This window comes from Anomaloglossus baeobatrachus, chromosome 11 (assembly GCF_048569485.1).
Source record: "Anomaloglossus baeobatrachus isolate aAnoBae1 chromosome 11, aAnoBae1.hap1, whole genome shotgun sequence".
Lineage (NCBI taxonomy): Eukaryota > Metazoa > Chordata > Amphibia > Anura > Aromobatidae > Anomaloglossus > Anomaloglossus baeobatrachus.
In genome coordinates, this window is record NC_134363.1 from 60,706,030 (window position 1) to 60,732,527 (window position 26,498).

Below are 26,498 nucleotides of genomic sequence, written 5' to 3' on the forward strand. Positions count from 1 at the left end.
CATGTATGTGTGTGTGTGTATGTGAGTGTTGTATATATGTGTGCACATATGTATGTGTGTGTATGTGTGCATACATGTGTATGTGTATATGTGAGTGTGTATATGTGTGTGTGTGTGTATGTGTATGCGCACATATGTGTGTATATATATTTACATGTATCTTTGTGGTTTCTTTTAGTACTTTTTTCAATGTTTGGTCCTTTTTGATATTGATCCTTATGTCATTCTATAACTATACCGTGGGATATTACCATTTGTTAGTTACTTCTATTTTCTATATTTCTATATGTAAATGCGGTAAACTGCCTGAGCTGTAACTATTGTATAATGTTTGATATCAATGTATAATAATATGTATGGTGGTAATTTTATCTACATTAGTTATCTAGTTCTATATGTTTACTATGGTACATCCCATGATTCCATACTTTGGCCACACTCTATGCTTACTCTTTTAACAGATTCCGTAGTTTCAGCTGATGCGTGGGCGCCGCGGGCGCCGGGACGTCATCGCGGTGCCGCGCTGAATTACCCTGCATGACGTCTGCTCGCACGGCCGCCATGTGATGCGCACACGTGGTGGTCATGTGACCGGACTTGTCGGGCGGGGAGCGGCGCGGCACGCGATGTGCGTCCTTGGTTGCCCGGGGCGCTGCGCGCGTCACGGCCACGCTGATCTGCGATGATTGGCGGACGCCCTTGTCACGAACCACCGGGGGGGGTCACTCAGAAATCCCCCGCGCTGGCTACCAGTACGTCACAATCGGGGGGTAATAAGTGGGGGTCACCCCTCCTTTATACCTCCCGACCGACAGACAGAGCACGTGACGCGCTCTCTAGCGCCCCTCTTATAGTCAGGCCAATTATGGAATTGCCCGACAATAAGCAAGGAGGCCGCTATACTACTTATGCCGATTATTGAAGGGTCCCCGGTGAGAGTAGGGTATATATTCCCCCGACCTCCGCGGGCGGAATATATAAAACCTCCCCGAATCTCACTGGCCTCCCCACAATAATCCTTGGCACAACTCGCTGCCACCAACCGCTTCACGGTAACTATTAGCCGAACACACAGACGTGGGATTCAAGATCGAGATAACAGAACAGCCCAAGATTAATTATATAATTTAATCAGCCTAAAGCACACTAGAAACTACAATATATACAATAGGGAATCTACAGAATATACATATGTCAGAGTACAGTTACAGATAAAGCATGGTTTACAAACAGGCATACACAGTTCCAGCAGTTACCTTGTGCGTCTGGCCACAGGGGGGCGCCGTGGACCAGGTTTCTAGGATCCTTCCCACAGATGTTTCCTACACGTGACCCCTGGCGAAAGAACACTGGAAAATGGCCGAAGTAGGGTTATCAACCTGGGCAAATCCAGGTCCCCTCCTACCTTAGTGACCTCACAGGGAAGCACTGCCACTCCCCCCGCTTTGAGTCAGAATTATCCAGAAAGGGGATATTGGCCATAACTTTGCCTGGGAGCGTCGTAGACGGACACCAACGCTCTCATTGTGACAGTTATGAATTTAGCTACAGAACGAGAGGACTCATGACTTGTCTACTAGTTCCCCATTGGCTGATATCACGCCTGGGGTACTTCCCAAGCTCCCACTTCCATAAAAAAAGGTGTGCCAGCATCGTCCGCATGCGCAAACACCATTTTTATGGTTGCCATATTTATCGGAAATATGGCTTGCGAGATATGAACCATATTTTACTGGAGTCGTCCTGTCTGGATACTTCCATAGCCTTGCTAATTAGATAGCAGCCCCTACCACAGGGTCACGGCAGGGAGTCATCCTGTGTCCATTGTTCCCACATCATCTAATCTCCATATCACAGGAGATGGCCATGGGATGTGTTGCTAGGATGTGACACCTTCCAAGATGTTGGACATTGAGAACAAGAAGGGAGGGGGCACGGCCATGGAGTGATGAGAGCGATTATGACTGGAAATCATAATTCCTCTTCATATCCCAGGATTTGCCTCACACCTCCCCCCTTTTGAGGGCGCTAGGGGGCAGCACACTCCGGTGTTCCCCCGTGCGCCCGTCCGCGACCTCTCCTTGTCGGGACAGCCCGTCTGCGTTACCGTGGTCCCGGCCCCTTTTGTGGCGAATGGTGAAGTTGTATTGCTGGAGCGCAAGGCTCCATCGCAACAACCGTCCATTCGTCCCAGAGACGGTGTGCAACCAGCTGAGGGGATTGTGGTCCGTCTCCACGATGAAGTGGCGCCCGTATAGATATGGTTGCAGACGCTGCAGGGCCCACACTATGGCCAGGCATTCCTTTTCCATCGTGGAATAGGCCACTTCCCTCGGTAACAGCTTCCTGCTCAGGTACAAGACTGGGTGCTCTTGGCTCGCAGAGTCCACCTGGCTGAGCACCGCACCGAGGCCGAAGTCACTGGCGTCGGTCTGTACTACAAACGGCCGGGTGAAGTCGGCTGCCTGTAGCACGGGCGGGCTGGACAGGGCGTCCTTTAGGGCCCGGAAGGCTGTCTCGCAGTCCATTGTCCAATCGACTGCAGAGGGCAGCTTCTTCTTGGTGAGGTCCGTCAAGGGCTTTGCCAGGCTACTATAGCATGGAACAAACCTCCTATAGTACCCAGCGGTCCCCAAGAAGGACATCACCTGCTTCTTGGTCCTGGGGGTGGGCCAGGATGCGATGGCCTCCACTTTCTCAGGCTCGGGCTTCAGTGTTCTCCCGCCTACCCGGTGACCGAGGTACTGGACCTCGCTCATGGCCAGCTGACACTTTCCCGGCTTGATGGTCAAACCTGCCTGGTGGACCCGCCTGAGCACCTGTGCTAGATGCTCTAGGTGATCTTCCCAGGTGGGACTGAAGACGGCAATGTCATCCAGGTACGCGGCCGCGTACCCTTCAAGTCCCTTGAGCAGGGTGTTGACCATCCGCTGGAAAGTGGCAGGGGCATTCCTCATCCCGAATGGCATCACCGTGGACTCGTACAGTCCAAATGGGGTAATAAAGGCAGAGCGTTCCCTGGCCTTGCGAGTCAGGGGGATCTGCCAATATCCCCGGCTCAGATCCATGATGGTCAGGTACTGAGCCCCGGCCAACTGATCGAGCAGGTCATCGATGCGTGGCATTGGGTACGCATCGGCGACCGTGACAGCATTGAGCCCCCTGTAGTCCACGCAGAACCGAGTGGTTCGGTCCTTCTTAGGGACGAGGACTACAGGCGAGGCCCAAGCGCTGTTGGATGCCTGGATCACCCCCAGCTTCAGCATCTCGTCAATCTCCTGGCGCATGTGTTGCTGCACCTCCAGGGAGACCCGATATGCTGAACGCCGGATCGGGGGATGATCCCCAGTGTCCACGTGATGGACAGCCAAGTCAGTCCTTCCGGGCTGGTTGGTAAACAACCCCCGGAAGGGGTGTAGGGTGGCCCACAGCTGGGACCGTTGGTCCTCCAAGAGCTGGTGGCCAACCTCCACATCCTCAATGGATCCGCCTGCCCTAACCTGGGCTAGCATATCCAAGAGGGTTTCCGCTTCTCCCTCCTCGGGCAGGTTGCACACGGGGAGCGCACATGCCTCCCGCTCATGATGTGCCTTCATCATGTTCACATGGAAGGGCTTCCGCCTTCCACGGGCAGGGTCCAGGGTGACCAGGTACGTCACAGGGTTGAGCTGCTGGTACACGAGGTATGGGCCTTCCCAGGCTGCCTGAAGCTTGTCCTGTGGTACGGGGACCAGTACCCACACCTTTTGACCCACTTGGTAGGTCCTCTCACAAGCGTTCTGGTCGTACCAACGCTTCTGATCGGCCTGGGCTTGAGCCATATTGTCGTGTACCAGTTGCGTCAAGGCCTGCATTTTGTCCCGGAAGCGCAGGACATACTCGATAACCGACACTCCAGGGGTGGCCAAATCCCCTTCCCAAGCCTCTTTCACCAGAGCCAGGGGGCCCCGCACACGTCGCCCGTACAGGAGCTCAAACGGTGAGAATCCTGTTGAGGCCTGTGGAACCTCCCAGTAAGCAAATAACAGGTGTGGGAGATACCGCTCCCAGTCACGCCCATGGGAGTCGACCAACATCTTAAGCATCTGCTTTAAGGTGCCATTAAACCGCTCGCACAGGCCATTAGTCTGTGGATGGTACGGGCTGGCCACCAGATGTCGCACCTGGACTTGCTTACAGAGGGCCTCCATCAGCTGGGACATGAATTGGGTCCCCCGGTCAGTGAGCATTTCCTGGGGAAAACCCACTCGGGAGAAAATCTCCAGCAATGCGGTGGCCACCTTGTCAGCCTGAATGGACGACAAGGCCACTGCTTCTGGGTACCGGGTGGCATAGTCCACTACCGTCAGTATGAAGCGTTTCCCGGAGCTGCTGGGGATGGCCAGCGGGCCGACCAGATCCACAGCCACCCTCCTGAAAGGCTCATCGATGATGGGCAGAGATACCAGTGGGGCTTTGGGGTGTGGCCCCGCCTTCCCCACTCTCTGACAGGGTTCACACGAACGGCAGTAGGCAGCCACATCGGCCCCCATTTTTGGCCAGTAGAAATGCTGGTTTAACCTGGCCTTGGTCTTAGCGATCCCTAGGTGTCCGGCCATCGGAATCTCATGTGCGATCCGCAACAACTCCGTCCGGAACGGATAGGGTACCACTAACTGTCGGTCCCTGGGCCACGCCTCCGGTGAACCCTGCTGGACCATGACCCGGTACAGCCGTCCTTGGTCCCAGACCACTCGCTCCGGGTCCGAGTCCGAGGGAGGCTGTGCCGCCTGCACCTTTAGAGCTTTCAGGCTGTCGTCAGCTTCTAACGCTGCCTGAAACCCCTGACTAGATGTGGCCAGAATCGATGAGACTGTCACATCTTCAGTCAGTACCCCGGGACCTGTGTCCTGGCCTCCACCTGACTCGGCTGCCACTTGGTCAGAAGGGGAAGAGCTATCGGACCTCCGGGAGGCCCCTTGGCTTCCAGCACTCCCATTGCGGGTGACAGCGGCCACAGCCGCTGCGACCGTGGGTCGTGCCTGCTCCTCCTCCGTTCCTGACCAAGTCGCCGGTTCAGGCAGACCTACCTGGCTTCCTGACACCCCGGTTGTGGGGGAACCATGTACCGAGATCTTACCTGGGAGCACTTCCGCTCCTGGACCGGCCCCAATCTCACCTGCCTGTTCCCCCCCTGCAGCAACAGAACCCCGCTGTGAAATCTCTGGGGACCCCACATTGGCTGTGGTAGCCCCCACCCCACACACTGGTCCTCCCCCTGCAGCACCCTGCTCTCTGCTTATCCCTGCAGAGGGCAGCAGATCCCAGCTCACTGGCTGATCACTTGTAGAGGCATGGTCACACCTTTCTCTGACCCCCTCCCCTGTCACAGCTGCAGCTGTGTGTGTGTCTATGGTGTCTATGCAAGCAGAAGTATCAGAGTTCACTCCCTCCTCCCTTACATCATTCATAGATAACACATTAACATTGTCCGGAGGCATGTCAGTACTGGCTGAAGGTTCAGCCCTTGGGGGGGGCCCAAACTGGGAGGTTATCTGCCCCAAATCTGTCCCAAGTAGCACGTTTGCAGGGATCCGATCAGTTACCCCCACCTCTCTCACCCCTCGCCCTGCGCCCCAGTCCACATAAATGCCAGCAACAGGCAGCGCCGGGTCAATGCCTCCAATCCCGGAGACAGCGAGGGTTTTTCCAGGGATCAAGTCTTGGGGGGACACCATCTCAGGCCACACCAGAGTCACCTCCGAGGCGCTGTCTCGCAGTCCTATGGTCACAGACCGGCCGACGGTGACAGGTTGGAAGCTGTCCAGGGACCTACCACCACCCCCACCCACACAATACACCTTGGGCGGCCCTTAGGACGGGGACGGAGCCGGGGCCTTGGGACGCTGAGGGCACATGGCCTTGAAGTGTCCAGGTAGGTTGCACTGGTGGCACCGTCTTGGTTCTGCCACGGGCCTGGAGAGGGGAGTTGAGGGGGACACCCCCTGCAGTCTAGGGGCAGGTGGGGCAGTCGCAGAGTTCATCTTACCCCCTCTCCAGGTGCTGCTGGTGGCTGCTCTCCTGGCCTCAGGAGCCCGATTGTTGGTGTAGTCATCGGCCAGGGCAGCTGTAGCCGTGGACCCCTTTGGCTTCTGGTCTCGGATGAACTGGCGGAGATCCTCAGGGCAGTTCCACAAGAGTTGCTCCGTGATGAACAAGTCCAGGATCTCCGGTCCGGTTGAAAGCTGCAGGCCTTGGGTCCAGTGGTCGGCAGCTCGGGCAAGTGCCCGCCGGTGGTCAGCCCAGGAGTCCTTTGGTCCCTTTTGCAGGGTCCGGAACTTCTTGCGGTAGGACTCCGGAGTGAGGTTGTACTGTTGGATCAGGGCCCGCTTGATGGTGTCGTAGCCCTGATCTGCCTCAGCAGGCAAGTCCCCAAGGATATCCAGGGCCTTACCCCTTAGACGGGGGGTCAGGTATTTGGCCCACTGATCCTTGTCCAGATGGTGCTGCAGGCAAGTCCGTTCAAAAGCAGTCAGGAAAGAGTCCAAGTCTCCATCCTTCTCCAGCACTGGGAAGTCCTCAACACGGACCTTTGGAAGTTTGGTGTCTTGAAGGTCACGTGTGGCTGATGAGGGCTGGAGCTTGGCTAGATGCAGCTGGTGGCCACGGTCTGCCTGTCGCTCTCGCTCTCGCTCTTCACGCGCTGCCTGCCGCTCTCGCTCCGCAGCCTCACGCTCTGCCTGCCGCTCCGCAGCCTCAGCCTCACACGCTGCCCTGCGCTCTGCCATGAGTTCCTTGTAGCCCTCCCGGTCTCCAGCCTGGAGTAGGGCCATAGCCATTTGAAGAAGGCTATCCGAGCCTCCCAGGCTCGGTGGAATGGCCCGTGGTGATCTGCGGCACGCTGCAGAGCTAGGCGATTCACTGTCCCTTTCAGAGCGGAGGACTGGCATCTGGCTCGTTGAGGACCCTTGGGCGAGCTCCTCCTCATCTGGTCCATAATTGCCAGGTTGTGCGCTGTCCTCTGCAGAACGGTTCTCTGGCGTCGGGCTCCTGGAGGACTCGTGGTCAACCTCCTCATTGCTGTCCACAGCACCGTCCTCCCTCTCTTCGGCTCCTGCCTTAGCATTGGCCAGTTGCATAGCTCTGCTCCTGGTGCCATCAGCCATTCTTGCAGACTTTTGGTCACTGACACAGAACTGACACCTGATGCGCCCACACACCTTACAGTATCTGCACTCTGACACTCTAGTGTTGAGCTAGTCTGAAGACCCCAGCAGCCACAGCTGCTGCAGGCAGTCTTTAGTGTCTGGGAGTATGGGTCTCACACTCACACACACTATTATCTCGATCCCACCGCTGCCACCAATATGTCACGAACCACCGGGGGGGGTCACTCAGAAATCCCCCGCGCTGGCTACCAGTACGTCACAATCGGGGGGTAACAAGTGGGGGTCACCCCTCCTTTATACCTCCCGACCGACAGACAGAGCACGTGACGCGCTCTCTAGCGCCCCTCTTATAGTCAGGCCAATTATGGAATTGCCCGACAATAAGCAAGGAGGCCGCTATACTACTTATGCCGATTATTGAAGGGTCCCCCGTGAGAGTAGGGTATATATTCCCCCGACCTCCGCGGGCGGAATATATAAAACCTCCCCGAATCTCACTGGCCTCCCCACAATAATCCTTGGCACAACTCGCTGCCACCAACCGCTTCACGGTAACTATTAGCCGAACACACAGACGTGGGATTCAAGATCGAGATAACAGAACAGCCCAAGATTAATTATATAATTTAATCAGCCTAAAGCACACTAGAAACTACAATATATACAATAGGGAATCTACAGAATATACATATGTCAGAGTACAGTTACAGATAAAGCATGGTTTACAAACAGGCATACACAGTTCCAGCAGTTACCTTGTGCGTCTGGCCACAGGGGGGCGCCGTGGACCAGGTTTCTAGGATCCTTCCCACAGATGTTTCCTACACGTGACCCCTGGCGAAAGAACACTGGAAAATGGCCGAAGTAGGGTTATCAACCTGGGCAAATCCAGGTCCCCTCCTACCTTAGTGACCTCACAGGGAAGCACTGCCACTCCCCCCGCTTTGAGTCAGAATTATCCAGAAAGGGGATATTGGCCATAACTTTGCCTGGGAGCGTCGTAGACGGACGCCAACGCTCTCATTGTGACAGTTATGAATTTAGCTACAGAACGAGAGGACTCATGACTTGTCTACTAGTTCCCCATTGGCTGATATCACGCCTGGGGTACTTCCCAAGCTCCCACTTCCATAAAAAAAGGTGTGCCAGCATCGTCCGCATGCGCAAACACCATTTTTATGGTTGCCATATTTATCGGAAATATGGCTTGCGAGATATGAACCATATTTTACTGGAGTCGTCCTGTCTGGATACTTCCATAGCCTTGCTAATTAGATAGCAGCCCCTACCACAGGGTCACGGCAGGGAGTCATCCTGTGTCCATTGTTCCCACATCATCTAATCTCCATATCACAGGAGATGGCCATGGGATGTGTTGCTAGGATGTGACACCTTCCAAGATGTTGGACATTGAGAACAAGAAGGGAGGGGGCATGGCCATGGAGTGATGAGAGCGATTATGACTGGAAATCATAATTCCTCTTCATATCCCAGGATTTGCCTCACACACGCGATGTGCGTCCTTGGTTGCCCGGGGCGCTGCGCGCGTCACAGCCACGCTGATCTGCGATGATTGGCGGATGCCCTGTTTTAAGCCCCACTTCCCCTCACTGCACCACGCCCCCTGACGAAGGCTTCATAGCCGAAACGGCCGTCGGGTTGCACATAGGCTTTGACTGATCACTGCATCTCTCCAGGTAATAGCGACATTCTGAATTGTCTCTGTCTCTTCTAGCGTCTGGGGCGCCAGGGTCCCTCCTCCACCTTTTCACCTTATACATTTTGCAACCTATATCTATAATCTAAATGTTGAATGCGTAATGTATATGGTTGCCATGATCCCCATAGGAGGTATTTTGTTTAGATTGGGACCCTTGTGTATCGATGCTCAGTAGTTTTTCTGTCCTTCCTGGAGAACTGCTGACCTCTTGATCATACATATATGTAAATTATGTTTCACATGTTATTATTGTATATCACATGTATGGATCGTTAATGATCTGTCGGCAGTTGGGTAAGATCCCTAATATTTAGTGATCACCTGCCTATGTCCACACTTGTTTTGTACCGCTCCGCACCTATGCACCCAATAAAGTTTTTCACTTTTGTACCTTGGACTCTGGTCGTATTTTTCTCTTGTTTGTACTTAAGTATAACGACTTGTCCTAGTCCCCATCCAGTCATTTCACTATATTGTCACATATTTCTCTGGTAAATTATGGTGTGGCTGTGGCTTTTCTTGACTGTATATACAGTGGGTACAGAGAGTATTCAGACCCCTTTAAATTTTTCACTCTGTGTTTCTTTGCTGCCATTTGGTAATTTCAAAAAAAGTTCATTTTTTTCTCATTAATGTGCACTCTGCACCCCATCTTGACAGAAATAAACAGAAGTATAGAAAGAAATTTTTGTAAATATTTTAAACAAGAAAAACTGAAATATCACATGGTCATAAGTATTCAGACCCTTTGCTCAGACACTCATATTTAAGTCACATGCTGTCCATTTCCTTGTGATCCTCCTTGAGATGGTTCTATTCCTTCATTGGAGTTCAGCTGTGTTTAATAAAAACTGATAGGACCTGATTTGGAAAGGTGCACACCTGTCTATATAAGACCTCAAAGCTCACAGTGCATGTCACACCAAAGGAGAATCATGAGATCAAAGGAACTGCCCAAGGAGCTCAGAGACAGAATTGTGGCAAGGTACAGATCTGGCAAAGGTTACAAAAGAATTTCTGCAGTACTTAAGGTCCCTAAGAGCACAGTGGCCTCCATAAATGGAAGAAGTTTGGAACCACCAAAACTCTTCTTAGATCTGGCCGTCCAGCCAAATTGAGCAGTCGTGGGAGAAGAGTCTTGGTGAGAGAGGTAAAGAAGAACCCCAAGATCACTGTGGCTGAGCTCCAGAGACACAGTAGGTAGATGGGAGAAAGTTGCAAAAAGTCAACTATCAGGGCAGCCTCCACCAGTCGGGCCTTTATGGCAGAGTGGCCCGACGGAAGCCTCTCCTCAGTGCAAGACATGAAAGCCCTCATGGAGTTTGCAAAAAAACACATGAAGAACTTCCAGACTATGAGAAATAAGATTCTCTGGTCTGATGGGACAAAGATACAATGTTTTGATGATAATTCTAAGCGGTATGTTTGGAGAAAACCAGACACTGCTCATCACCTGCCCAATACAATCCCAACAGTGGAACATGGTGGTGGCAGCATCATGCTATGGGGGCAGAGACAGGACGACTGGTTGCAATTGAAAGAAAGATGAATGCGGCAAAGTACAGAGATATCCTGGAAGAAAACTTCTTACAGAGTGCTCTGGACTTCAGACTTGGCCGAAGGTTCACCTTCCAACAAGACAATGACCCTAAGCACACAGCTAAAATAACAAAGGAGTGGCTTCACAACAACTCTGTGACCATTCTTGACCGACCCAGCCAGAGCCCTGACCTAAACCCAATTGTCCGGTGCCTGGTAGTGCCCCTGATAATTGGATCCGTTGTTTATTTTAACATTTTTGTATTTTAATATCGCTCAATAAAACATTATATTTTATCAATTGGATTGTGTTTTGCACCTTAGTCTCTCTAGGGAGAATTGAATTATATTCTGTAAATTCCATGTAGTTGTATCTCGGCATTGATGATATTGCCCTCTTATGGCAGCTGTAGGTAATACATTATCATTGTAATTTTGTTCATTGGTATAGCTAATCTTTAATGAGGGAAGGACTAGTTCTGAGGGTTGTTTAAGGAGGTAGGTCTTTGGTCATGTTCCCCGCTTGAAAACACCAATCACATACATATTCAGTATTATTTAATGCATAATGTTTATTAATGGGTGATATAGTAGTGTAAGGCATGTGTAAAATGCAGCAGTGTGCATAATATAATGTGAAATGTTCCTGTATAATGTAAGGCATAGCAGTGTTATGTAGGATTTGATAAAGCAGAGCATTATAATATGTGTATATGTGTATACAAATTCAGGGAAAAAGGTTAAGTCTGCCCAGCAACAGACTGTAGGGACAGACAGAGTTAATGTTGGGACCATCCAATAGGGGAGTGGTTATGATGTGGCGAAAGAATCTGTCTCCTTCTAGAAGTTTAGTCAGGGATTTCTTTGCAGCTAGAGCAGCCGTGATTCTGAGTGGTCAGCAAGGCCGCATGTCGTGGGTGTCCCTACAGATAAAGGTCACTGGAGACAGGGATAGAGTTAAAAAGGAGATGAAAGATACATGAAGTATCCAATGTATTCAGGTCAGGATGGTGACCAAGAGAACTAGCAACTGGGGTAAACAGTTCCTCATACAAGACACTCAGCATTGAGGCCGCCGTCTACGACTACAGAAAGTGAAGTGCTTGGTCACACAGTACGTGAGACAAAAAGGTAACCCTGGGCCAACGTTCTGAAAGCTTCAGTAGCGTGAGGCAAGGGTTTTGCCATAGTGGCAACCTATCTCCTTGGCAAGGAGAACTGGATGGGGAGTTGCAGATTAGGATAGAATGACTCTCACAAACAGTAGTGTGATGTTAAGCTGGGCGTTGATGAAACAACTGGGACTAATGAGGACAGGGACAATTAGGTTACAAGGAGTGGAAGGGCTATTGGTGGTGATGCTTCATATTGAGCAAGAAATGTCCGTGAAGATGTGTGTGACGCCCTGGCAAAGCCAGGTTGTCACAGAAAGAGTTAATCCTCCTTGGTAATCTGATCTCACACCAGTGCAGCAGGACAAACCACAGCCCCCAGTGTAAGAGAAAAGCAGAGCAGAGGGAAGGGGCTGGAGCAGAGTGTTTGGAGAGGCAGAGAGAAGAGAAGCCTGGAGTTGTAGCTCCCAGGCTGATAGCAAAGCGTGCTCCGAGAGGGCCGGGACAGGCTGTGAGTGAGGAAGGGGCCAGAGGTAGCCGGGCAGGGTAATGGCCCCCCAGTACCTGGGTGACCCGGATCACTGCAGGGGAGTGTATTCCCCGTTCCTGGCTGAGGAGAAGGAGGAAGAGAGTGGAGAGAAAAGCACCTGGCTGCAGGGAAAGAACAACAGGAGCTGCTGCACCGTGTGTGGGACACTAACACCCCGTACCGAAGGCTGCGGACACCGGCACTTCCTAGTTTACCAGTGACTCCGTGTGAAATACTTGTGAGTACGCCCGTGCCCTCGGGCACCGCACCGCAGCACTGCGCCCTGCTCCCTGCTTACCCCATCACCGGGCCCCGGGACAACCAACCCCCCTACCCACGGAGGGGAGAAATAACAACTAAGCTGCTCCCTGTCACCGCTCCAGGGATCCCCATAAAGAGCAGTGGTGGTGTCCACGATCACCACAACCGTGGGTGGCGTAACGGACAATCTCCCTTAACAAAAACCCCCTTTCACTGTGGAGCCTGGGATCACAGACCGGGTCACGCTACCGTGATACCCACAGAAGTGACCCTGTGGTCCGGATCTGAGTACCCCTGGTCCCCGGGCGACACATTTGGCGTCACGAACAGGATCGAACCCATCCAGTTACCTGGAGGAAGTGCGTCTTATTCTGGACTGTCAGCGGTGATCCGCTGCAAAAATTTTGAAAGTCGACATCTTTTCCGCCATTTTGGGCGTGAAAATCTCCCACCCAGCGCCTTCTTCCCCAAGCAGTGGGCGCGAAAAAGAGGCTCCGTCCCCTGAGAACGCGGGCGGAAGTGAAGCTCCGGAGGACCGGAAGCGAAAGGAAAACTTTAAAAGTTGCTGAAAGGACTGCTCCCGAGTACCAAGGGGGGGCAAGAGGAAGGAACCGCAGTTTATGTGACCAGGACTGTAAAGGCAGGGACGCCAGGACTTTGCCTAATTCCGTTCCTGGACAAGTAGTAGCCGCAACAGCAGCCCGCCCGGCCGCAACGGAGGTGGCACCCGATCGGAAGTCTGCCCCAGATGTGGTGCCAGCCGCTCCCAGGTACCCCGTCGCGGCTGTGGAGCAGCCGGAGTGCACCTGCAGAGAGGAGGAGCAGGCCAGTGAGAGATGGAGCCCTCGGCAGTTAGCGAGGCCGGTTGTAGCCGGCGCCGAGGGCATCCAAGTGAGCCTGGCTTCTGAGCAGGAGGCAGAGCACGGAACCCGTTCCCCGTACTGAGAGTGGCGGCAGCGGCAGTGGTAGTGGAGCATGGACGGCTACCCACAAGTTAAAAAGTTGACTGTTTTATGGACTGTCACCCCTGTTGAATGCCCTCAAGTTCAGGAGGAGGCCATCTGCTCCGCAGGTGTGGGGTGGCAGAATGGTTTAAAGTTTTAGAAAACGTACCTCCCAATGTGGGAAGATGTATGATTGTAATGTGTTTATTTTTCATTTTTCCAGTTTTAATAAATGTTGGTGGCCAGACGGCCTGAGGACGGGCCGTGTTTTACCAAGGGGGTGTGTGACGCCCTGGCAAAGCAAGGTTGTCACAGAAAGAGTTAATCCTCCTTGGTAATCTGATCCCACACCGATGCAGCAGGACAAACCACAGCCCCCAGTGTAAGAGAAATGACACAGGATGTTGTGTAAAGCTCCAGACACCAGCGATTAACTCCCTCTTACCTGGATCAGCACAGCACCTCAAATTGAATGCAGTTCCCTGTGGCAACTGAGACCCCAGGGCGCCACATTCCCCCATGGCAAATGTCAGCATTCCTGGGCTGCAACCAAACAAAATTAGTACACCGCAATTTTCACTATGCACATAACAGGTAGCAAATAACAATCTTCCCTTTATGGGAGTCAGGATCACTTAAACGTTGAAATAATAACATGTAAGGTCAGCAGTATTCGTCATAGGCAATATACGATCAACAGTTGCACAAGAAAGATAAAAAAAAAACAAAAACATTCACTATTTCTTGACCGCTGGCTCCTGAGGGCCAAATCTTCCCCCAGGCATTGTCCATGTGTGGGAAATCCTCAATCACAATGCCCCACTCAGTCACAGCAACAACAAACCCTTTGGCAAATTTTTGCAGTTCTCCATCAGGGGGTACACCGGGAACAAGGTGTACAGTCTCGTTAAAGTCAGGATTCCTGGGTAAACAAGTCTTTGCCTCCTGTCCTTTTTTGGAGGTATGGGGTTTCCTGCCTTTTTCCAGCAGCGGGGCTCAGTTTCGTGTGCCTGTCTGGGCTCCACCCATGAAGGCACGCCTCCTCCTTTTCCCGCGCTGGACAGATAATGATGCCCATCGTTATTAAGCAAACAGTCCAAAAGTCACACAACACAATCCGGTTCGTGCTGCCAGGTGAAAAGTTTTTATGGCACGCAATATCCGCGGGTGTGGGCACAAGACCCTGCTCGCAGCGCCAAATGTAGCGCCCCACAAGGCCTAGGGGGTTACTCGTCACTCCTAGTGCCCCCTCCCTTGGAATGACTCACTGCCCGGAAGTTCCCCACTGCCATGGTAACCACCTCTGCCCTGATTTCAGGATGAATGCACCTGGTCTCCTGCTTATGTAACTTGATATGAACACAGGATGTTGTGTAAAGCTCCAGACATCAGCGATTAACTCCCTCTTACCTGGATCAGCATAGCACTTCAAATTGAATGCAGTTCCCTGTGGCGACCGAGACCCCAGGGTGCCACACTATGACTGGTGCCAAACTAAAACAGCTCATCACCTCAAGAACTCCATCCCCACAGTGAAACATGGTGGTGGCAGCATCATGCTGTGGGAATGTCTTCAGGCAGCAGGAACAGGGAAAATGGTCCAAGTTAAGGTGAAGATGGATGGTGCGAAATACTGGAATTTTCTTGAACTAAACCTATCTCAGTCTGTCAGTAATTTGAGACTAATAGTGCTAGAAGAAAGAAGCGCTAATAGGGTTTTACCCGATAAATAACAGGTTAGTAATGTAAATTAATACACTCACCCAAAATGGTTGTGAAGGGTCACAACCACCATAGATAGCATAGGATAATGGCAGCTGCCGTGGCCCCACGTGCAGAAATCTTCAGTGTAAGAGGAGAAAAAGGGGTTAAACTCGCGCAATCCGCCAAATAAGATGTAGAGATGTTGATAGATTAATCACTCTTTTATTCCATAGGTCTACGCGTTTCAAGGTACAGAGACCTCTTCCTCAGGACCAGAAAATCAACATGAATGAATGTTGAATTTCTGGTCCTGAGGAAGAGGTCTCTGTACCTTGAAACGCGTAGACCTATGGAATAAAAGAGTGATTAATCTATCAACATCTCTACATCTTATTTGGCGGATTGCGCGAGTTTAACCCCTTTTTCTCCTCTTACACTGAAGCAATTTCAGACTGAGACGGAGATTCACCTTCCAACAAGACAATGACCCAAAGCTACTGCTAAAGCAACACTCGAGTGGTTTAAGAGCAAACGTGTAAATGTATCGGAGTCACAGCCCAGACCTTAATCCAAAGGAGAATCTGTGGTCAGACTTGAAGATTGCTGGTCACCAAAGGAAATCATCTAACTTGAAGGAACTGAAGCAGTTTTGACTGGAGGAATGGGCAAAATTCCCAGTGGCAAAATGTGGAAAGTTCATAGTGACTTATCCAAAGTGACTTGCAGCCATAATTGCCGCAAAAGGAAGATCTACAAAGTACTGACGTTAGGGGGTTAATAGTTATGCACAATGAAGTTTTCAGTTATTTTGTCCTATTTGTTTCACAACAAAAAGAAAAACAGTTGTAAGCATGTTCTTTAGATGAACATTAAAATTCCAGGTTGTGAGGTAGCAAAACGCAAAAAATGCTAAGAGGAGGTGAATACTTTTGTAAAGCACTATATTGCCATATTTTACTGCATTTCTCCAGTAGGGCTAGAAAAGGAAGTGTATGTCCAGAGGCGGCTACACCCAGCGATGGCAGCTGAATGCAGGGAGTTTTTATAAGTTGCAACTACAGCCGTCAACTGATCTCGATACCAGAATTAAATTGCTCGGAAATATGGCTTTATTAAATAACAGGATTTTATTTTATTGGTGTGATGACATAACCAACTTTATTACAAGACATGATATAACAAATAATATCTTATGCATTAACTATTACTTTGATTTCCACATAAAGTCATCTTTGGACCAGCCAGTGATGGAGAGGGCTATCAGCATCTGTGCACCATAATACGTCGACATGATAATCTCCCGGGATTTGGAAATAGGAAAGCAGAATTTATCTACGGCCAATACACCGTCCGAAATCATGAAAAAAATGGATCCTACCGCCGCAGAGATCCGAGCCCAGGAAAAGTCATGGGATGCCAAGCTGACCCTGGAAAGTGCCCTCCACGTCATAGTGCCGATCAGCATTGTGTAACCTGCTACCATAGGGACAAAAGGCCCACTTAGGTAGGAGAAAGTCAAAGAGTAAAAAGTGGCACAAAACAGGGCGAGGACAAGGAAAATTCGGAGATTCAGAGGGTGAAAGCCAAATGCAGCTGTGTACATGAGATGGGCCAATCCAAACATGACCATACCTGAAAGAGAACAGAACATGTCAGCATGTAAATATCCCATCCTGGTGATTATTTGGGCTAAACATGGAAATGGTCAACATGGCCAAAAAACTGGGGGAAAATCACTTTAAATGGTCATAACATTTTTGTGTAATTCGGAGTTGGCCAAAAATGTGGAACGAGCTCCTCGAAAATGGATGGAGCTATGGAAGAACATGGGTGGGATGGTGGTGCCTACGCCTATCCATCATCTACAAATCCCAATTAGCTAAAGCCAAACACCATATACTGTACATTGCAGATCTTCATCATTTAGAGATGCAGTGCCCTCATTGAAAACAATGGACTCTATTCATTTTAATTGGCGTCATGTCAAAAAACAACCAGTCAGTGAGCATGCTGGTAATACATGTATGCACCAGGCCCACCAAAGATCTTGTACCATTTGTACATATTTGTAGTGGAATAAAAGGGATCCCTAAGCACCTAGCTAGGACATGCAATTTTTTTGCAAAGTTTTCCATAGGCTGTTATGATTCAAAAACTTAAAAGGGTTGTCCACTACTTTTACATTGTTGGCCTATCAATATGTGAACAGACAGGATCCGACACCCCTCACCCCTGCCGATCAGCTGTTTTTGGGGCTGGCAGTTGCAGCTTAGTGGTGGAGCTGCACATCCGCTTCCAATTAAAATCCATCGGAGGCGGATGTGTCATAGCAGGCCAAGGCCACTATCAGTTTACGGAATAGCTCCAGAACTGAGCATTTCTTGGCACCTGCTGCCAGTAACAGCTGATCAGTGGGGGTTCTGGATGTCACACCCTGGCAAATCAAACATTAACAACCTATCCTAAGCAGTGGCGTAGCTACTGCTTCTGCCACCCGGGGCAGTCGTCAAATTTGCTGCCCCCCCCCGTTGGCGAGGGATGAAAGGGGGGAAGGTGAGATTGGGGATAGCTACCTTACAGGATGGATCTAGACAGCAGGATCACAGCAGATGGAGGAGACAGCAGATGGAGGAGGGTGATAGGTGTGGGAGGGGGCAGCAGATGCAGGAGGGTAAGAGGTGGGAGAAAGTGGGCATCAGATCGGGGAGGGGGCAGCAGCTGATGGGGAGAGCGGTGGAGGATGGAGGGGGCAGCAGATGGAGGAGGGCGGTGGCAGATCGGAGGCAGTAGCGGCGGTGGATCGGGCGCGGTGACTGCTACTGCTGCTGCTGCTGCTGCGGGGGCTGATCGGGCGCAGTGGTGAATCGGGGGCACTTACCAAATGGCACTTGCAGGGATCACTCTCCTCGGCTTTCACGGAAGGAGTGAAGCTGAGGGAAGTGGTCACCTGCAGGTCACCGGCTCCAGATCCAAGGTGATTGGAGAGATCGGTCACAAGTCATTTTCAGTGGCTGAAACATCACAGTGGCTGTGACTGGCTGAGTGGCGTTCGTCAGCCAATCACAGCCTCCGTAGATCCGAGGGGGAAACACCACCCCTCCTGAGGTCAGGCAGAGGTCCCCTCCTCCCCGAATCTAAGGTTTTTGCACACTGATTGCAGCCACCAGGGCTCTGGGGCTCCGATTTCACCATGACGTACTGGGTACGTCATGGGTCGTTAAGTACCATGTCACCATGACGTTAAGGGGTTAAAGATGTTCAGGAATGCAGCTGTGAATGTTCCTTTTTTATAAGCTTTCTATTTTTTATTTTTTACCCCCAAAATGCCACCCCCTGACACGTGCCTCCCTGGTGGACCGCCCCCTCCGCCCCCCTTTGCTACGCCACTGATCCTAAGGATAAGCCGTTAATGCTAATGTAGTGGAAAACCTCTTTAAAAGGAATCTGCCAAAGGAGTTTTGCTACAGAATCTGACAGCTGCACTATGTAGGGACAGAGACCCTGATTCCAGCAATGTATCACTCACTGGGCTGCTTGCTGCCATTTTGTTAAAATCAATTTTCTGCTACAGATCTATCAGTCACCTGAATGTTGAGCCCTGTATAACCCCGCCCACAACACTGATTGGCAGGTTTATGTGTACACTTTATATTGTATAATTTGTAATCTCTCAGAAACCTCCTGAGCTGTGTTGACCTCTAAATCCAGATTTTAGGAATTAATTAAGAAAAGAGTGATCAGTGCAGGACTTGGGTAGAGAAGGAGAACGTCTTACCCAGTTGAAAGTAATCTGGCCAAACCAGACTGATATCTCCAGCTGCCGAGAAGACTAGTCCCAGAAAAATTTTCTTAGCATAAGGGGTGAACTTGCCCACACCAGTGGAAAAGATGAGAACAAAGAACTCCAGGCTTGCAATGGGCAAACATTTAATCAGAGCGTTGTACCAGCTTGGCTCAGAGAGTGGAATCCACAGCACAAAATAATTGCACACAGCCATGAGGAAGGGAAGCAGCTTTGGCACGGTGTTCCTTACCTAGGCACAAAACAAACAGTTATATAGTGTTTATTTCATTTTTTATTTGTTCTTTTTGTGTATATTTTTTAATATTTTTTAGGTATATCTTGTTCTTTTTATGCAAATTGTTTGTATATTTTGTTTATTTGTTCTTCCATGTATACTTTTGAACATTTTTTGTATATTTTTATGTATATTTTGTTCTTTTTATGCTTATGTATGTATATTTTGTACATTTGTTCTTTTATGTATATTCTGTATATTTTTATGTATATTTTGTTCTTTTTATGTATACTTTATATACTTGTTCTGCTATGTATATTTATGTATACGTTTTGTATATTTTTATATGTTCTTTTTATGCATATTTTGTATATTTGTTTTATGTATATTTAAGTATATTTCTTTGAATACTTTTGTGCATATTTTGTTCTTTTTATGTATTTTTGTATATTTCTTCTATGAATATATAAGTATATTTTTGTATATTGTTTATGTATATTTGTTCTTTTATGTATATTTATGTATGTTTTTGTATATTTTGCTCTTTTTATGTATATTTGTTATACTTGTTCTTCTATGTCTATTTATATATTTTTTGTATATTTTTATGTAAATTTTGTTATTTTTTGTAAAGTATATTTCTTCTTCTATGTATATTTATGTATATTTTTGGTATATTTGTATGTGCAATTTGTATATTTGTTCTTCTATGTATATATTTCTTTGTGTAGTTTTATTTACATTTTGTTCTTTTTATGTATATTTTTTATATTTATTCTTCGTATATTTATGTATATATTTTTCTATTTTTTTAAGTATATTTTGTTCTTTTGATGTATATTTTGTATATTTATTCTTCGTATATTTATGTATATTTCTATGTATATATTGTTATTTTTATTTATATTTTCCATATTTGTTCTTCTATGTATATTTACTGTATGTATGTATATTTCTTTGCATATTTTATGTCTAGTGTGCTCTTTTTATGTATAGTTTATATATTTGTTCTTCTATGTATATTTAGATATGTTTTATATTTTTATTTATATTTTGTTCTTTTTATGTATTTTTTTTGCACATTTGTTCTTCTATGTATATTTATGTATGTATATTTCTTTGCATATTTCTATGTATATTTTGCTCTTTTTATGTATTTTTGCACATTTCTTCTTCTATGTATATTTATGTATGTATATTTATTTGCATATCTTTATGTATATTTTGTTCTTTTTATGTATTTTTGCACATTTGTTCTTCTATGTATATTTATGTATATTTCTTTGTATATTTTTATGTATATTTTGGTTTTTTATGTACATTTTATATATTTTTTCTTCTATATATATTTATATATTTTTGTATATTTTGTTCTTTTTATGTATTTTTTGTATATTTGTTCTTCTATGTATATTTAGGAAAAGGGTTTTTTGTCTGATATAAATGCTGCTGTTCTCTTAAATCCAGTCTTGTTTTTATTTTGTTCCTGCTCCTCTCTGTTCCTGAGATATGGCCCATCTTCCTTGTATGTAAATCAAAGTATTTTTTAGCCAAGTGGGCATGGTTTTCATCATTTTTCTATGGGAGTAATCTTGGCGACCTCACCCAGATGGCTAAAAGAACCTTTATTTATATACAAAGAAAAGGGGGACATATCTCAGGAACATAGAAGTGCATGAACAACAAGTACGCCAGGTATCAGTAATAAATCTTTATTGCTAGGGCCAGGTTCTCTTTAATGGAGGCTTGTCTGATGCAATGTATGTATTATATAATATAATATATATATATATATATATATATATATATATATATATATATATATAGATATATACATGTGTATATATATATATATATATACTATATGTGTATGTGTATATATACACAGATATGTACAGTGCCTTGCGAAAATATTCAGCCCCCTTGAATTTCAAATTTCAAAGTAAAGATAAAACTTTAGATTTATGGTGAAAAATCAACAACAAGTGGGACACAATTGTGAAGTGGAACGAAATTTATGGCTTATTTTAAATTTTTGTAAAATAATAAATATCTTAAAATTGGGGAGTGCAATATTATTCGTCCCCTGTAAGTTAATACTGTGTAGCGCCCCCTTTGCTGCGATTATAGCACAAGTTTCTTGGGGGATGTGTCTATCAGTTTTGCACATCGAGAGACTGAAATTCTTGCCCATTCTTCCTTTGCAAACAGCTGGAGCTGAGTGAGGTTGGATGGAGGCGTTTGTGAACAGCAGTTTTCAGCTCTTTCCACAGATTCTCGATTGGATTCAGGTCTGGACTGTGACTTGGCCATTCTAACAGCTGGATACGTTTATTTGTGAACCATTCCTTGTAGATTTTACTTTATATTTGGAATCATTATCTTGTAAGAAGACAAATCTCCGTCCCAGTCTCAGGTATTTTGCAGACTCCAACAGGTTTTCTTCAAGAATGGTCCTCTATATGGCTCCATCCATCTTCCCATCAATTTTAACCATCTTCCCTGTCCCTGCTGAAGCAAAGCAGGCCCAAACCATGATGCTGCCACCACCATGTTTGACAGTGGGGATGGTGTGTTCAGGATGATGAGCTGTGTTCCTTTTACGCCAAACATATCGCTTGGCATTGTGCCCAAATAGTTTGATTTTGGTCTCATCTGACCAGAGCACCTTCTTCCACATGTTTGGTGTCTACTAGGTGGTTTATGGCAGACGTTAAACAACACTTTTTATGGATATCTTTGAGAAGTGGCTTTCTCCTTGCCACTCTTCCATAAAGGCCAGATTTGTGCAGTGTACGACTGATTATTTTCCTATGGACAGACTCTCCCACCTCAGCTGTAGATCTCTGCAGTTCATCCAAAGTGATCATGGGCCTCTTGGCTGCTTCTCTGATCAGACTTCTTCTTGTTTGAGATGAAAGTTTGGATGGATGGCCGGGTCTTGGTAGATTTGCAGTGGTATGATACTCCTTCCATTTCAATATGATCGCTTGCACAGTGCTCCTTGGGATGTTTAAAGTTTTGGAAATCTTTCTGCAACCAAATCCGACTTTAAACTTCTCCACAACAGTATCATGGACCTGCCTGTTGTGTTCCTTGGTCTTCATGATGTTCTCTGTGCTTTAAACAGAACACTGAGACTATCACAGAGCAGGTGCATTTAAACGGAGACTTGATCACACACAGGTGGCTTATATTTATCATCATCAGTCATTTAGGACAACATTGGATCATTCAGAGATCCTCAATCAACTTCTGGAGTGAGTTTGCTGCACTGAAAGTAAAGGGGATGAATAATATTGCATGCCTCAATTTTCAGTTTTTAATTTTTTCCAAAAATTTAAAATAAGCAATAAATATCGTCCAACTTCACAATTGTGTCCCACTTGTTGTTGATTCTTCACCATAACATTACATTTTTTATATTTGAGGCCTGAAATGTGGGAAAAGGTCGAAAAATTCAAGAGGCCGAATACTTTCGCAAGGCACTGTGTGTGTATGTATATATATATATATATATATATATATATATATATATATATATACAGTATGTCCACCCATATCCTGTCCATCTCCGTTAACTTGAGAACGGCGGCAGCTAAAGGAATAGAAGTGGTGTCTAGGTATAGTAAAGTGGCCATGCACTATGCAATGAAACCACTTATGGCGCCACCTGGTGGAAAACAACGGAGTTAGCATTTTTATCTTGAAAATGTAACGAGATAGGGAAAAAAAGTGAATTACAAAGTTTTAGGGCATCATCAATTCAATGTGAATTGACATCTTACATACAGAAATGCTCTGATATGAAACCCATGCCCCCCCCCCCCAAAACATTGATTGCTGGCACACATATGGCGCTCATTTAACTTTGATGCTCAAAGTGGTCACAGTCAGCGGCAATGCACATCTGGACTCTGGACAGCATACTGTATCTTGCTGCACGTTGTGCAATATGGTAGGTGACACGTTTGCACAAGCATCTGTGATATGTCGTCGTAGGTCCTGCAATGTTGGTGGAGAGTCGCATACACCTGCTGTTTGATGTCACCTCACAGAAAGAAGTCCAATAGGGTCAGATCAGGTGAACGTGGAGGTCATTCCATGCAGCCACCATACCCAATGACTTGTAGGAAGGTCTCCATGAGGTATCGCGTCACGTCTGCAGCCTTGTGAGGTTTACACGTTCTAATCATAGCATTTCTGTATGCAAGGTGTCGATTCGTATTGAATTGATGATGCCCTACAACTTTGTATTTCACTTTTTTTCTCTATCTCGTTCCGTTTTCGAGATAAAAATGCTAACTCCATTGTTTTCCACCAGGTGGCGCTATAGGTGGTTTCATTGCGTAGCGCATGGCTACTTTACTATACCTAGACACCACTTCTATGCCTATAGCTGCTGCCGTTCTCAAGTTAATGGCGGTGGACAGGATATGGGTGGACACACTGTATATATATAGAGAGAAGCTATATAGTTTTTAGAGGCTATATAGTAAGGCTATGTGCACGCAACGTCTTTAAGACACCAGTGGACTCATCAAGGAGACAATTTTCACAAATACATTTTAGCAATAATTTGACATCTTCTTTTCCATGATTTTACCTCTGCTGCTCCTTCTGTGGGGACTCCACTGATGTATACGGTATAAATACCCATATCATACAGTCCCTAAAGATTTGTGTATGGACAGTGAATAATATAGTTTTAAAACAGATATGGACACAAATAGTAATAAGAACAATGTATGGACTATTTGGTTTCCTATTTCATGGTACATAGTATACAGTAGAACCTTGGTTTAAGAGTAACTTGGTTTGAGAGCGTTTTGCAAAACAAGCAAAGCTTTTTCCAAATTTGTAACTTGGTTTAAGAGCAATGCTTTGCAATAAGAGCAAATTCCCACCATGTACACTTCCGGTTCTGTCCTTTCACCGCGCTCTGGAGGTAATTTTCTGTCCATATGTACTGTGTACAGTATACAGTACACAATTGCACACTACAGTATATACTATATAGCATTTCTATCAATTTGCATTTGTGGATACAGTACTGTACTCTCTTTCTGATAACCAGTGTAGCACATTGCTTATACTGTATCTGTCGCACACCAAAAATTCTATTGTAAGCTAACGTGCAGTTTAATCTGTTTTACATGTTTTTTACTGTACAGTATTTTGTATTAGTGTACGGTAATAATTTTATATGAATACAGCACATTATTTTGTATTACTGTAATAAGTTTGTATAAATACAGTAAATATTTGTGGGTTGTGGAACAAATTGTCTGTGTTTCAATTATTTCCCATGGAAAAATTCGCTTTGATATAAGAGTAACTTGGTTTAAGAGCAGACTCCCGGAACCAATTATGCTCCTAATCCAAGGTTCCACTGTATTTACAACAAAGCTTTTTTTTTATATAAACTAGTAACTTATTTTACAGTCACATTTCTATTTGGGAAATATGTTTGTTTGTTCCACTTTTGATACAGAATTAATGCCCCAAACCAACCCATTTGTTAATTGACACAAATAGAAGCCATTGTTTGGTGTCTGTTTTTTAGAACAGAAGAAAAAGTCATCAATGATCGTTTTTTTCATCCCTTCTAAAACTGAAATCACAATGGAAACCAGATGGACCCCATAGAGAGGCCCTCTACGTCTGTTCACATGGGTTGTTTTGGACATGAATTCCATTTGTCTGTTCCTTCCTTTGTTTGATGTTCCACTGTTGGGCGTTAGTCAGCCTAGACTGCTCTTAAATATACCATCATGTATATCAAGTTGAATATATACCAATAAATCATCAAGACCAACTAATAAATCCATATAAACCAGATGGACCCCATAGAGAGGCCCTCTACGTCTGTTCACATGGGCTGTTTTGGACATGAATTCCATTTGTCTGTTCCTTCCTTTGTTTGATGTTCCACTGTTGGGCATTACTCAGCCTAGAGTACTCCTAAATAAACCACCATGTGTACCAAGCTGAATATATACCAATAAATCATCAAGACCAACTAATAGCTCCATATACAAAATAATCTGATAACAGTGATATACAACATCTAATATTGCTAGAATTTCTTTTTATAGTGGTGGAAGGCTCAAGGCGCCAGACCATCTGTTGTACCCCCTTCTTCTACCCCCGTCATGCTCACATCCATACGGAGGTCCAGGCTTCTATTTTATTTGTCGGATCCTTTAATTTAGCCATACCTCTCACACTGCATGCCCCCCGACTATCCTTCGTATCCATGTTTACACAGATTCTGCCCCAATAGATTAATTAGGCATTTTTACGTTGTGTCCCTTGACCTCCCCACTACCACCACCACCACCATTTCTTAATAGATCGCAACCTCCTGCAAAAAGCACCCACAATCGTAAAAGAAGAGACGTGAGCACATAGCGAGGATCAATTTGCCATTTACAGCAGAAGATCCTGGGTTTTGCTGCCCCTTACACCCTAGTCATGACATTTAGGTCTCATTTGAACAAGGATTCATTGGGTGGTGTGCTCCTCTGACCACACACAAATCCAGATCTCCTATAGCCTGTGTGCTAGGGCACAAGGATGAGTCTCCTCAAGGACCGATTGTCTACTTTTGAGTTCTGGTCCAGGCATGAAACCCTTGTTTGCCAACTGAACACATCTGAGATCCTGTAGAGGTTCCCAGTTCACAGTAGGTCCGGGTGGTCTGGGTCCCGTTTTTCAAGGGCCCTACAGTAAAGCTCTTAAACCATGATATCTGCTAACTTGTGGAGAAGAATAAAACATACATAACTTAATAACTGCTTATATTGACGTATACAAAAAGCAGAAATCCTACATTTTTCTATTTGTAGAGTCTTGCTGATTGTCCCCCATCGGTCCCCAGCACTGCAGGTACACTTACGGTCGCCATATGCTTCCTCCTATATCTGGAATCTGTCTCTAGAATATCCATTGTCTCTTTTATAAAGCAGAACACTAAACAGAGGCTGATAGATGATTCTCCTTCTGTGGAATTGGAGAATGGATTAATTCGATCTGCACAGTATGTTACACTTTACCCTGTGGACTTAGACACAGAGTTACTGATAACGGGGTGTCTGTGCTCGGTGCATCATCATTCTCCGGGCAAAGAGCAACAACGAGACATGATATTTTCCCAGTGATATACTTGTCATCTATTCAGTACAGTGCTTCAAAAGACAGAAGTATGACTTCATACTTCATTTAGATATATATATATATATATATATATATATATATATATATATATATGTATATATATATACAGTACTGTGCATAAGTCTTAGGCAAGTGTGGTAAAGACTCCGCAAAGTAAGAATGCTTGTAAAAATAGAAATGTTAGCAAATTATTTTTAGCATTTAATAAATACAAAGTGAATGAACAAAAGAAAAATCTAGATCACATTAATAACTGGTGACTGCCCTTTATCTTCAAAACAGCGTCAACGTATCAGTTCTTCTAGGTACACTTGTTACTTGTACAGTTATGGAAGGAGCTTGG

General features: G+C 46.4%; 1 protein-coding gene across 1 annotated transcript; it reads right to left on the reverse strand.

The window, feature by feature from the left end:
• Positions 1–16,057: 16,057 nt before the first annotated feature.
• TMEM86B (transmembrane protein 86B) lies at positions 16,058–26,002 on the reverse strand. Its single transcript, XM_075327976.1, has 3 exons — positions 25,878–26,002; positions 18,733–18,991; positions 16,058–16,589 (listed from the first exon to the last, which is right to left on the reverse strand). Exons 1-3 carry the CDS (start codon positions 25,926–25,928, stop codon positions 16,162–16,164), a joined length of 738 nt encoding a protein of 245 aa, XP_075184091.1. The 5' UTR covers positions 25,929–26,002; the 3' UTR covers positions 16,058–16,161.
• Between the last annotated feature and the right edge of the window lie 496 nt (positions 26,003–26,498).

What these genes read in the sequence shown, in the direction of transcription:
- TMEM86B (XM_075327976.1), bottom strand. Translation starts at nt 25,928, where the DNA reads ATGGATATTCTAGAGACAGATTCCAGATATAGGAGGAAGCATATGGCG. An exon ending in GGAGGAAGCATATGGCGACC is followed by an intron (nt 18,992 to 25,877) that starts GTAAGTGTACCT and finishes TTTTGTGCCTAG; the next exon opens with GTAAGGAACACCGTGCCAAA. An exon ending in GCCAGATTACTTTCAACTGG is followed by an intron (nt 16,590 to 18,732) that starts GTAAGACGTTCT and finishes GTTCTCTTTCAG; the next exon opens with GTATGGTCATGTTTGGATTG.